The sequence below is a fragment of the Schistocerca piceifrons genome, chromosome 6 (genome assembly GCF_021461385.2).
Source record: "Schistocerca piceifrons isolate TAMUIC-IGC-003096 chromosome 6, iqSchPice1.1, whole genome shotgun sequence".
Classification (NCBI taxonomy): domain Eukaryota; kingdom Metazoa; phylum Arthropoda; class Insecta; order Orthoptera; family Acrididae; genus Schistocerca; species Schistocerca piceifrons.
Genome location: NC_060143.1, coordinates 209,504,251 through 209,517,629, shown reverse-complemented (window position 1 = coordinate 209,517,629; position 13,379 = coordinate 209,504,251). Strand labels below are relative to the sequence as shown.

Here is a 13,379-nt window from a genome sequence, read left to right as displayed (position 1 = left end):
TATTAGAACCAAAAAAATACAAAAGTTCAAAAAATGTCCGAAAGATGACGCTTCATCTGTTCAGAATAGCAATAATTAGCATAACAAAGTAAGACAAAGCAAAGATGATGTTCTTTACAGGAAATGTTCAATATATCCACCACCAATCCTCAACAATAGCTGCAGTCGAGGAATAATGTGAACAGGACAGTAAAGCATGTCCGGAGTGGTGTGGCATTGGCGTCGGATGTTTTCTTTCATCCTCCCTAGAGATGTCGATCGGTCACGATACACTTGCGACCTCAGGTAACCCCAAAGCCAGTAATCGCTCGGACTGAGGTCCGGAGACCTGGGAGGCCAAGCATGACGAAAGTGGCGGCTGAGCACACGATCATCACCAAACGACGCGGGCAAGAGATCTTTCATGCGTCTAGCAATATGGGGTGGAGCGCCATCCTACATACACATCGTACGTTCCAGCAGGTGTTTATCAGCCAGGCTAGGGATGATGCGATTCTGTAACATACCGGCGTACCTCTCACCCATCACGGTAGCAGTTACAAAACCAGAATCACGCATTTCCTCGAAGAAAAAAGGCCCGATAACGGTAGATATGGTAAATCCAACCCATACCGTCACTTTCTGTCGTCCAATGGAGTTTCCACGACAGTTCTAGGATTTTCGGTAGCCCAAATTCTGCAAATGTGGGCGTTGACAGACCCTTGGAGGGTGAAATGAGCATCGTGGGTCCACAACACGTTACTCAACCAATCGTCATCTTCCGCCGTCTTTTGAAACGCCCACACCGCAAATGACCTGCGCTTCACTAAATCACCAGGTAACAGTTCATGATGCCGATGGATTTTGTACGGATAGCATCGGATGGCACGCCTATGTGCCAACCAAACAGTAGTGTATGGAATGCCGGTGCGACGTACGACTGCACGAGCGCTGACTTCCCCGTGCATAGACGAACCCGCTACAGTCTCCATTTCTTCCTGAACTGTCTCAGCAGCATTGCGGCTTGTGCTCGGTCGGCCACTACCGGGTCTATCGTCTAAACAACCCGTGGCTTCGAACTTCGAAGTCATTTTCGCCGCAGCTGCATTTGTCAACGGATGTTTACCCGTTCCATTCCCCTTCCTATGGCGATAAGATCGTAACGCTGTAGTAGCACATTCCCCATTCTGATAATACAGCTTCACTAAAAGCGCCTTTTCGGATAACGTCAACATGCTGCGACTGCTGGCGCGTCTGATTCTCTCTCTCGTTACAGCTCCTTTTATACACGATTGTCATGCGCAGTCACTGACGTTTTGGTGTCCAGCGCCATCTGTCGGACATTTTGTGAACTTTTTTTTGTTCTAGGGGTAGCGTCTTTGATTCATAATCAAAACGACTTCGGTCCCGGGTTCGATCCCCGCCACTGCCAAAATTTCGATAAATAATCAGCATTGGCGGCCGAAGACTTCCGGCATAAGAAGTCAGCCTCATTCTGCCAACGGCCTTGTCAAAGAGGGCGGAGGAGCGGATAGAGGTTCAGGGCACTCTCTTGTCCTAGGGGTGGGAAATTGCCCCTGAAGGCGGAAGAATCAGCAATGATCCACGACATGAGGATGCAGAAGGCAATGGAAACCACTGCGTTAAAGACACGTAACGTGTATCCACATGACATGTGGCCTGTAATTGAAGAAGTGTCATGATGATCTCTCCATTGGCAAAAGATTCCGCAATAGTCCCCCATTCGGATCTCCGGGAGGGGATGGCCAAGGGGGAGGTTACTATGAGAAAAAGATCGAATAATCAACGAAAGGATAACGTTCTACGAGTCGGGGCGTGGAATGTCAGAAGCTTGAACGTGGTAGGGAAACTAGAAAATCTGAAAATGGAAATGCAAAGCCTCAATCTAGATATAGTAGGGGTCAGTGAAGTGAAGTGGAAGGAAGACAAGGATTTCTGGTCAGATGAGTATCGGGTAATATCAACAGCAGCAGAAAATGGCGTAACAGGTGTAGGATTCGTTATGAATAGGAAGGTAGGGCAGAGGGTGTGTTACTGTGATCAGTTCAGTGACCGGGTTGTTCTAATCAGAATCGACAGCAGACCAACACCGACAACGATAGTTCAGGTATACATGCCGACGTCGCAAGCTGAAGATGAACAGATAGAGAAAGTGTATGAGGATACTGAAAGGGTAATGCAGTATGTAAAGGGTGACCAAAATCTAATAGTCATGGGCGACTGGAATGCAGTTGTAGGGGAAGGAGTAGAAGAAAAGGTTACAGGAGAATATGAGCTTGGGACAAGGAATGAAAGAGGAGAAAGACTAATTGAGTTCTGTAACAAGTTTCAGCTAGTAATAGCGAATACCCTGTTCAAGAATCACAAGAGGAGGAGGTATACTTGGAAAAGGCCGGGAGATACGGGAAGATTTCAATTAGATTACATCATGGTCAGACAGAGATTCCGAAATCAGATACTGGATTGTAAGGCGTACCCAGGAGCAGATCACAATATAGTAGTGATGAAGAGTAGGCTGAAGTTCAAGACATTAGTCAGGAAGAATCAATACGCAAAGAAGTGGGATACGGAAATACTAAGGAATGACGAGATACGTTTGAAGTTCTCTAACGCTATAGATACAGGCAGTACAGTTGAAGAGGAATGGATATCTCTAAAAAGGGCCATCACAGAAGTTGGGAAGGAAAACATAGGTACAAAGAAGGTAGCTGCGAAGAAACCATGGGTAACAGAAGAAATACTTCAGTTGATTGATCAAAGGAGGAAGTGCGAAGAAACCATGGGTAACAGAAGAAATACTTCAGTTGATTGATGAAAGGAGGAAGTACAAACACGTTCCGGGAAAATCAGGAATACAGAAATACAAGTCGCTGAGGAATGAAATAAATAGGAAGTGCAGGGAAGCCAAGACGAAATGGCTGCAGGAAAAATGTGAAGACATCGAAAAAGATATGATTGTCGGAAGGACAGACTCAGCATACAGGAAAGTCAAAACAACCTTTGGTGACATTAAAAGCAACGGTGGTAACATTAAGAGTGCAACGGGAATTCCACTGTTAAATGCAGAGGAGAGAGCAGATAGGTGAAAAGAATACATTGAAAGCCTCTACGAAGGTGAAGATTTGTCTGATGTGATAGTAGTAGAAACAAGAGTCGATTTATAAGAGATAGGGGATCCAGTATTAGAATCGGAATTTAAAAGAGCTTTGGAGGACTTAAGGTCAAATAAGGCAGAAGGGATAGATAATATTCCATCAGAATTTCTAAAATCATTGGGGGAAGTGGCAACAAAACGACTATTCACGTTGGTGTGTAGAATATATGAGTCTGGCGATATACCATCTGACTTTCGGAAAAGCATCATCCACACAATTCCGAAGACGGCAAGAGCTGACAAGTGCGAGAATTATCGCACAATCAGCTTAACAGCTCATGCATCGAAGCTGCTTACAAGAATAATATACAGAAGAATGGAAAAGAAAATTGAGAATGCGCTAGGTGACGATCAGTTTGGCTTAAGGAAAAGTAAAGGGACGAGAGAGGCAATTCTGACGTTACGGCTAATAATGGAAGCAAGGCTAAAGAAATATCAACATACTTTCATAGGATTTGTCGACCTGGAAAAAGCGTTCGACTATATAAAATGGTGCAAGCTGTTCGAGATTCTGAAAAAAGTAGGGGTAAGCTATAGGGAGAGACGGGTCATATACAATATGTACAACAACCAAGAGGGAATAATAAGAGTGGACGATCAAGAACGAAGCGCTCGTATTAAGAAGGGTGTAAGACAAGGCTGTAGCCTTTCGCCCCTATTCTTCAATCTGTACATCGAGGAAGCAATGATGGAAATAAAAGAAAGATTCAGGAGTGGAATTAAAATACAAGGTGAAAGGATATCAATGATACGATTCTCTGATAACATTGCTATCCTGACTGTAAGTGAAGAAGAATTAAATGATCTGCTGAACGGAATGAACAATGTAATGAGTACACAGTATGGTTTGAGAGTAAATCGGAGAAAGACGAAGGTAATGAGAAGTAGTAGAAATGAGAACAGCGAGAAACTTAACATCAGGATTGATGGTCACGAAGTCAATGAAGTTAAGGAATTCTGCTACCTAGGCAGTAATATTACCAACGACGGACGGAGCAAGGAGGACATCAAAAGCAGACTCGCTATGGCAAAAAAAGGCATTTCTGGCCAAGAGATGTCTACTAATATCAAATACCGGCCTTAATTTGAGGAAGAAATTTCTGAGGATGTACGTCTGGAGTACAGCATTGTATGGTAGTGAAACATGGACTGTGGGAAAACCGGAACAGAAGAGAATCGAAGCATCTGAGATGTGGTGCTACAGACGAATGTTGAAAATTGGGTGGACTGATAAGGTAAGGAATGAGGAGGTTCTACGCAGAATCAGAGAGGAAAGGAATATGTGGAAAACACTGATAAGGAGACGGGACAGGATGATAGGACATCTGCTAAGACATGAGGGAATGATTTCCATGGTACTAGAGGGAGCGGTAGAGGGCAAAAGCTGTAGAGGAAGACAGATATTGGAATACGTCAAGCAAATAATTGAGGACGTAGGTTGCAAGTGCTACTCTGAGATGAAGAGGTTAGCACAGGAAAGGAATTCGTGGCGAGCCGCATCACACCAATCAGTAGACTGATGACAAAAAAAAAAAAAATACCCGATGTCATTCCAGGCATGTGTGTCAATTTTTACCTCTCTATCTACATTATTCTGTGGTTTATTAAGTTTTCAAATTTATACTGACTTTTTGATCACCCAGTACATTATTTTGTGGACTTCCAGGAACTGCAGTCAACCGCCCTGCTGTGAGTATGGCAGACTCCAGAAAAGTGGTTCGAAGAGGGACTGAAGAAGATTAAGGGGCCAAGACAGGGGGAATGAGGTGGGTGTGGCTGTACCTGGAACACCATTTCACTGATGGTAGTTGTGGCTTTCCGGTTCGTATTGGGACTAGTGACGTGGCGTTGCAACAGCATTTTTCGTGGTGGTCCGCACCTTCTACACATTGCTACAGATTCCCTGCGAACATCGGCAGTGTTTACACCCTCCTTTCAAAGAAACTACGCCTTTCGGCACTGTCCTTGATGGTCACACTCTATGTTGTCCACTGATGTAATGACAACGATTGGGAAAATTTTATGTACTGTCCAGTTCCACTGATTGTCCTGCCATCTATGGTTAGACTGAAGTGCTACATACTTGCAACAGTAATGATTAGTCAAATGGAAAATGATCAGTCATGGGAAAAAATAAAATGCAAATCAATACAGAACACCACTCGTAGATCAGCCCAGTGGCAGTAGATGAGCAATTTACTACAGAACTCTGGTTTCAGTGAAAGGCTAACGCAGAAGAGCCCCAGTGCCGTCTCTCTGGAAATAACACACAAAAGCATTTAGACCAATAGAAGGCACACGGTTCACCACAGTTGTGGCATCTGCAGTGGATTTTCTTTAATGACATAGCGGAAGTCGAGATGAAGAATTTGATATAAGATACTTGAGGTCTGTTTCGTCGGGAAACTATCTCAAGATGACACCTCACTGAACTTTTAATGTCATCTCGCCCTCGAATGCCACCGGCTTTCTTTAACAGTAGTTATCATTAATAAGTTGACCTTTCCTGTAAGGGTAATGAATGAAAAAGACTTTTCGTCATATTAATCTAAAACTACTTACATTTCCAATTCGATTTATATTTAACCTTTACAAGCACAGTTGCGCCATGTAGCGTTGGGTGGGTTTTGTAGGTCGATATGAGACTGTTTCACAGCTTGATAGATCACAAGTGTCTTGTATCAAATTGTTCGTCTGGATTTCTCCTACAACATTGTCGCACGTTGTAAACAATAACCGTCTACACCCTGCATACATACAAATTTTGTCTAGGTTAGAAATATCTTGACACTATATTTCGTTGTTGTTTAGATTACATACGAACTATACCTTTCTGATTTTCTTAACTTGACATTATATGTGTCCTTTGGCTGCCAGAAGGATACACATAATGTAAAGAAAATGTGTATGTAAACCAAACAACAACGACATCTGGCGTCAAAATTTTCCTAACGTATATAAATTTTGTATGAATGCATTTAGAAACAATAAAAGAAAAGAAACACACTGGAAATGCCTTAGCTGTGGCAAATCATGTTTGGAGATCAAGCAAAACAAAAAACCGTGATCTTGCAAGAAGGCGAATCCTATTCAGTTCGTAACTATTTTCTGCAAGTGTGGAAGCAGAGCTTCAAATTGTATTGTGATGACGCGTACATGACGTTTCCCAGTGAAGTATGAGAACACATCTGTGGCTCGTCCACTGTCATTGATTCCATCGATTTGCATGAAATTTATCACAGCGTAAGCGCTGTGACCAGAATCGAAAAACAGCCATGCATATTACAATGACTACACCACGTGAAAATTACAGGGTTGGTCGACTCGCTCTTACGAATACACAGATGGCGAAAGCTGAAATACTGTTGGAGGTTGCAATCAGACTGTCACCACGATCCTTTGGGAAATGCGTTTAGATATGAAGCTGTCATGCGTCTTGCATCACTAATACCACACGACACACAACAGATACTTGCGTGGGCTAGATCCAGTTCCAAATGGGAAGTTCAGTGAGCACTCTTAGCCGTTCAACGAGGAGCTTTAGTTCTTTTTCGTATACATTTATCTGTTGTTGAAGGATGGATGAGAGTCCACTAGTTTGTGAAAAATACGGTCAACAGATGATGGAGACATGGAGCAAGTGTGGCACACTGTGAAGACAGCCGTGACAGAGCAGCGAATAAAGTGTTGGATAGGGAGAAAAAACAGGGAAAAGATGGATTAATGAGGAATGCGGAGATGTAGTTAAGAGAAGGAAGTAAGAATATGAGTGAATATGAGCTCACAGGATTTGAGACAAAATCTGTGGAATTCAGAACAGTCTCCGATTACAATTTTTTTTTTTATTTTATGACGTGTTTCGATCCATATGATGAACATCGGATATGTGTGCCTTCCTAAGCTAGTAAACGAAATATACAAAATTTTGCCGTCAGTATAGATACCATAAAATATGAAAAAAATTTCAAAATACATTAAAATTAAAAAAAAATCAAGTGACCTAGCGGGCAGCCACAAATTTCCATTTATCACGATACGTTTTTTACATTGCACATTTCAGTATTTCAGAAAGGGTGTAAGCATATTGTCATATCACTGTCTTGGTTGCTGAGTATCTTTGCGAGCGGCTGCGTTTTGCAGAGTCGATCATGGGACACGGACTGTTATGCTGCGCTGTCGGTAGCTCTACAAGTAAAAGGCATTGTTATGTAGGTTCAAGTGTTGCTACAAATGCTATTACAGTGAAGCAATGAGATGTGAGGTGAACTCAGCGAAAAGGGTCGCAAATAAGTACGTAAACATTAGCAGTGGCGCCGATGACTTATTTGAGTATCCAATCGTAGCGTGTCGTACCGTACAGCATCAATCATCCGCGCCGTGTTCGGTCTCCCAGATGAACTAATGTGAATCAGTAATACTATCTACCAAAAAAGAGAGCATTTAAGTGCCAGTGTCTTGTAGAGAGTGTGAGAACATTCGTTCAGTCATCGCGTTCCGCATCATCAACCATCAGCCGTGCTGCGATGGTTATGCGCACGCTCGTAAAAGTGGACTGAGAACTGAAAATTTAATTTTTATGAACATTAATATATTATTACTAGACACAAGGAGGACTGGTGCCAGATATCTGTGTATGCGTGACGAGCGTAAGAACTTTCGTTAGATCATTCGGCCTCCGCATCTTCAACAATCGCCCACGTCGTGCGGGTTACGCGTACGCTCGTCCAAGTGATAATGTGGATGGATAATCACCGATATGTTAATTGGCATAAAGACTTATAACTTATAGTGTAAACAGTGCAACCTGTGATTTTCTTATCGTCTCCGAATATAGTTGTTAATACCAGCCGTAAGACAGTGTTATGTTTAATGTTGAGTGGCTCCACTAAATCCGCTTGCATATTTAGACACAAAATTTCAGGCAAGCCAGCAGCAGTTTGGAGCAGAACAATACGACCACCGCGTGAGTATCAGGTAAGTGGTGTGGACAGGGCGCACGATCAAGAAGTGGCAGCGAGATTCCAGTTTAAGGGACCATGGTTCAAATGGCTCTGAGCACTATGGGACTTAACATGTATGGTCATTAGTCCCATTGAACTTAGAACTACTTAAACCTGACTAACCTAAGGACATCACACAACACCCAGTCATCACAAAGCAGAGAAAATCCGTGATCCCCCCCCCCCCCCCCCCCCCGGGAATCGAACCCGGGAACCCGGGCGCCCGAAGCGAGAAAGCTACCGCACGACCACGAGCTGCGGACGTATCACAGGTATCATTTAATGCCTCTGCATTTCTGTGATTTCACCCCGAATGATTGTACCCATTTCAGTCCAGTGAAGTTAGATCTGCTGGTATCGTAACACACGATTACCAGTATTCTTCGAACTAACACACTAATAGTTATCATTAATTCAATACCAGTTGGTATGTCATCAGTAAACGCAAGGAAAACGTAATGTGTTCCTGCGATATTTTGGGTTTTAGTGCTCTTAGAGGTGAAAGGTGTGGTTTCTGATGTTGAGCTTAGTTGATGGTCCCGATTTTCAGCACGATATTCCGACGACCGACCCAATTGTCCTCTCGAGGCGCAGTGAGTTGAATTATTAAGCTCACTCACTACCTGGACTCCACCAGGCAGTGAGTGCTCATGGTAAGTCATCTCGCAGCTCCTTGATAAGACGACTGGTTCTGTCCTCGGAATATCGTGCTGAAAATCGGGGTCTTGAACTCTGTAGAAAACCCGAAAGCATACAAGAAATGTCTGGGTAGCTGCTGCTGTTTTGCTTTCTACTGCGAGTACACGGTGCAAGGTTTTGGAGCAGGGCAGCACGGCACGCACCTACGGGGCCGCCGTCCAGGTCCCTGGAGAGACACATGCCGAGCGAGAACTTGCGGCGACCTGCGTCGGCGTCGGCGTCGTCGTTGGAGGTGACGCTGATGATGGGCCCGCTGCCGCCCGTGGCTATGCCGGCGCTGCTCAGCTTCTTCAGGGGGTGCAGCTCGCGCGATGACGCCGGCACCATCTGCAACCGCGACCAGTCCTGCCGTGGTGTGAGCTGCCAGCGGTAAGTACAGTGTCCAGCGAAACCCATTTATAACGACATAGGAACGATTTATAACGATACAGAAACTAGAGACAAAACTGTGCAGAAGGAAGAGGATTAAACAGAGTGCATTCAAATAATGAACTAATTGGATCAATTAAACATTCAGTTTTATACCAGTAGTTACCCTCTCCTCCAACCCCGATTCCTCGAAGATGTGGACTCTCTTGTATAAAACAGCTCCGTTTTCAGAGAAGCCATTATTTCACGCATCACAAGGTTTATGACGTCTTATCTAAGGAACTACGTTTCGTCCATTTATACAGGGTGGTCCATTGATAGTGACCGGGCCAAATATCTCACGAAATAAGCATCAAACGTAAAAACTACAAAGAACGAAACTCCTCTAGCTTGAAGGGGGAAACCAGATGGCGCTATGTTTGACCCGCTAGATGGCGCTGCCATACGTCAAACAGATATCAACTGCGTTTTTTTAAATAGCAACCCCCATTTTATATTACATATTCGTGTAGAATGTAAAGAAATATGAATGTTTTAGTTGGACCACTTTTTCGCTTTGTAATAGATGGCGCTGTAGTAGTCACAAACGTATAAGTACGTGGTATCACGTAACATTCCTCCAGTGCGGACGGTATTTGCTTCGTGATACATTACCCGTGTTAAAGTGAACCGTTTACCAATTGCGGAAAAGGTTATTGTGATCAAAATGCCCAATGGGCGTGTGCTATGTATGCTGCTCGGTATCCTGGATGACATCATCCAAGTGTCCGGACCGGTCGCTGAATAGTTACTTTTTTAAGGAAACAGGAAGTGTTCTCATACATGTCAACGCTAACCACGACCTTTCAACAAACGATGATGCACAAGTTGGTGTTTTAGCTGCTGTCGCAGCTAATCCGCACATCAGTAGCAGACACATTGCGCGAGAATCGGGAATCTCATAAACGTCGGTGTTGAGAATGCTACATCAACATCGATAGCACCCGTACCATATTTCTATACACCAGACGACGACTTTAACGTCGTGTACAGTTCTGCCACTGGGCACAAGAGAAATTACCGATGACAGATTTTTTGCACGCGTTCTATTTAGCAACGAAGCGTCATTCACCAACAGTGGTAACGTAAATCGGCATTATATGAACTATTGGGCAACGATGGCTGCGACAAGTTAAGTTGGCGGGGTAATGTATGGTGCAGCATTATGTGAGGAAAGATAATTGGCCCCCATTTTATCCATGGCAATCTAAATGGTGCAATGTATGCTGATTTCCTACGTAGTGTTCTACCGATGTTACTACAAGATGTTTCACTGCATGACAGAATGGCGATCTACTTCCAACATGATGGATGTCCGGCACATAGCTCGCGTGTGGTTGAAGCGGTGTTGAATAGCATATTTCGTGACACGTGGATTGCTCGTCGAAGCACCGTACCATGGCTCGCACGTTCACCGCATCTGACGTCCCCGGATTTCTTTATGTGGGGAAAGTTGGAGGATATTTGCTATGGTGATCCACCGACAACGCCTGACAACATGCGTCAGCGCATTGTCAATGCATGTTCGAACATTACGGAAGGCGAAATACTCGCTGTTGAGAGGAATGTCGTTACTCGTATTGCCAAATGCATTGAGGTTGACGGACCTCGTTTTGAGCATTTATTGCATTAATGTGGTATTTACAGGTAATCAGCAACAGAATGCGTTCTCAGAAATGGTAAGTTCACAAAGGTACATGTATCACATTCGAACAACCGAAATAAAATGTTCAAACGTACCTACGCTCTGTATTTTAATTTAAAAAACCTACCTGTTGCCAACTGTTCGTCTAAAATTGAGAGCCATATGTTTGTGACTATTACAGCACTATCTGTCACAAAGCGAAAAAAGTGATCCAACTAAAACATTCATATTTCTTTACGTACTACACGAATATGTAATAAAAATGTGGGTTCCTATTTTAAAAAAAACGCAGTTGATACCCGTTTGACCTATGGCAGGGCCATCTAGCGGGAAAACCATAGTGCCATCTGGTTTAGCCCTTCAAGCTAGACAAGTTTCGTTGTTTGCAGTTTTTTCGTTTGACGCTTATTTCGTAAAATATTTGGCCCAGTCACGATCAATGGACCACCCTGTATGCAGGGTTGTTTCCGTTAGTGCGTGCAAATATTTAACAGCATGTATAGGATGCTCCACTGAACAATTTGAGGTACGGAACCTGGGAGTAGCGACCTTAAGGAGACAATAGGAATAAAATCACATTACTGTGTACTTTTTTGTTTACATTAGTTACAGTTAACTGCAAATACTATCATTGATACAATGAACTACTATTTGTACTGTATCTTTCAAAATGTGACGCAACTGACGGCCATCAACCACAATGCAAGATTCTGATGAGCCCTGACAAATATCCCTGGTGTTTTTCGAATCATAGCACAGGCAGGTACAACTCTGGCAACTAATTGCATCTCCATATCCGCTGGGGTCTCATACACAAGTGGATTTAGATATTCCCATGGGAAATAATCAAGGGGATTCAGGTCAGATGATCTCGCAGGCCATGGAATACATGGTCTGTCTAAAAAGTATCCGAGCTTTGATTTTCCCGCACAGAATAGAAACGATAGCGCGAGGCCACTGTACACAGTAAAGGAAGAGACCTTAATGCGCATGCGTGAATTTTGTCCCCACCTTCCAGCGCGTCAGACGCTGCCTGTCGGTCGTTGGGTGAGGTACTTGCCACACAGCGTGTTCGTCGGATTGCCGATTCTCTCAAGATGACTGAACGTGTTGAGCAAAGATACTGCATTAAATTTTGTAAAAAGCTTGGTGATTCTCAAAGCGAAACAATTCTTAAGATTCAGCAGGTATTTGGAGAAGATGCGATGGGTGTAACACAAATTAAGGAGTGGTTCAACCGATTCAAAAATGGCCGCATATCAGTGGAGAGTGACCAGCGTTCTGGCAGGCACAAAACTGCTTGGAGTGTAGCTGTTGTTGAGAGGGTGCAATATTTGGTCATGGCAGATCGTCGTTTGAGCGTGCGGAAAATTGCCCAAGAGGTTGGAGTGCGTGAAGATTTTGCACATTAAATTTTGTGTGATGATTTGAGCATGCACCGAGTGGCTGCGAAATTCGTGCCCAAGTTGTTGTCGCCGGAACAAAAAGACCTACATTTAGACATTGCACAGGACCTTCTAGACACCACCAACACTGGTCCTAGGTTTCTGAACACCGTGATAACTAGAGATGAGTCATGGGTGTACGGGTACGTCCCCGAAAGAAAAAGACAGTCGTCGCAATGGAAGCATCCCGAATCTCCAAGGCCGAAGAAAGTGCCACAGGTACGAAGCAAAATCAAGGTGATGCTCACTGTCTTATTTGATGTCCGTGGAATTGTGCATCACGAATACGCACCGGAAGGACAAACAGTGACAAAGGAGTAGTATCAAGATGTTCTACGGCAACTTCGTGACACAGTTCGGCGCAAAAAACCAGACATGTAGACGGCGAAAAACTGGCAATTGCTTAACGACAACGCCCCCGCCCATTCATCCCACTTGATCCAAAATTTCTTGGCCAAACATGGAATTACAGCCGTTCGCCAACCTCCCTACTCTCCAGACATGGCTCCTTGCGATTTCTGGTTGTTTCCAAAACTGAAGACGCCACTGAAAGGATCCCGTTTTGTGAGTAGAGAAGAGATAATGCAGAACGCGACGACGGAGCTGAACACAACTCCAAAAGAAGACTTGCAATGGTGTTTCCGGCAGTTGAAAGATCGGTGGGCTAAGTGTGCGCAAACACAAGGGGCCTACTTTGAAGGGGATTAGGGTCCCAAACCTGTCAGGTATTCGAAATACCTTTTCCGGCTAAAGGTCGGATACTTTTTAGACAGGCCTCGTAGGACCTTCTCTTTCAGTTCACAGACCAGGAAATACAGCACTGAGATGGCTGTGGACATCCACACTGAAGAGAAGCTCTGCACTGTCATGTTGTGTACCCATTTTCTCACAAACAGCCAAGGGTACGTCCTCCAACAACCCAGGTAAAACTCTTTGTAGGTACCTAAAGTACCCCGGCCGCGGTGGCCGAGCGGTTGTAGGCGCTTCAGTCCGGAACCGCGCGACTGTTACGGTCGCAGGTTCGAATC

General features: G+C 44.1%; 1 protein-coding gene across 1 annotated transcript in view; it reads right to left on the bottom strand.

Annotated features, from left to right (window-relative positions):
- The window catches only part of LOC124803240 (gamma-aminobutyric acid type B receptor subunit 2), a 431,083-nt gene that overhangs the window by 21,782 nt on the left and 395,922 nt on the right, over nt 1–13,379 (bottom strand). Inside the window, exon 19 of the mRNA XM_047264421.1 lies at nt 8,997–9,213. Within this exon, the coding sequence (XP_047120377.1) occupies nt 8,997–9,213 (217 nt within the window). The remainder of the gene's footprint in view (nt 1–8,996; nt 9,214–13,379) is intronic.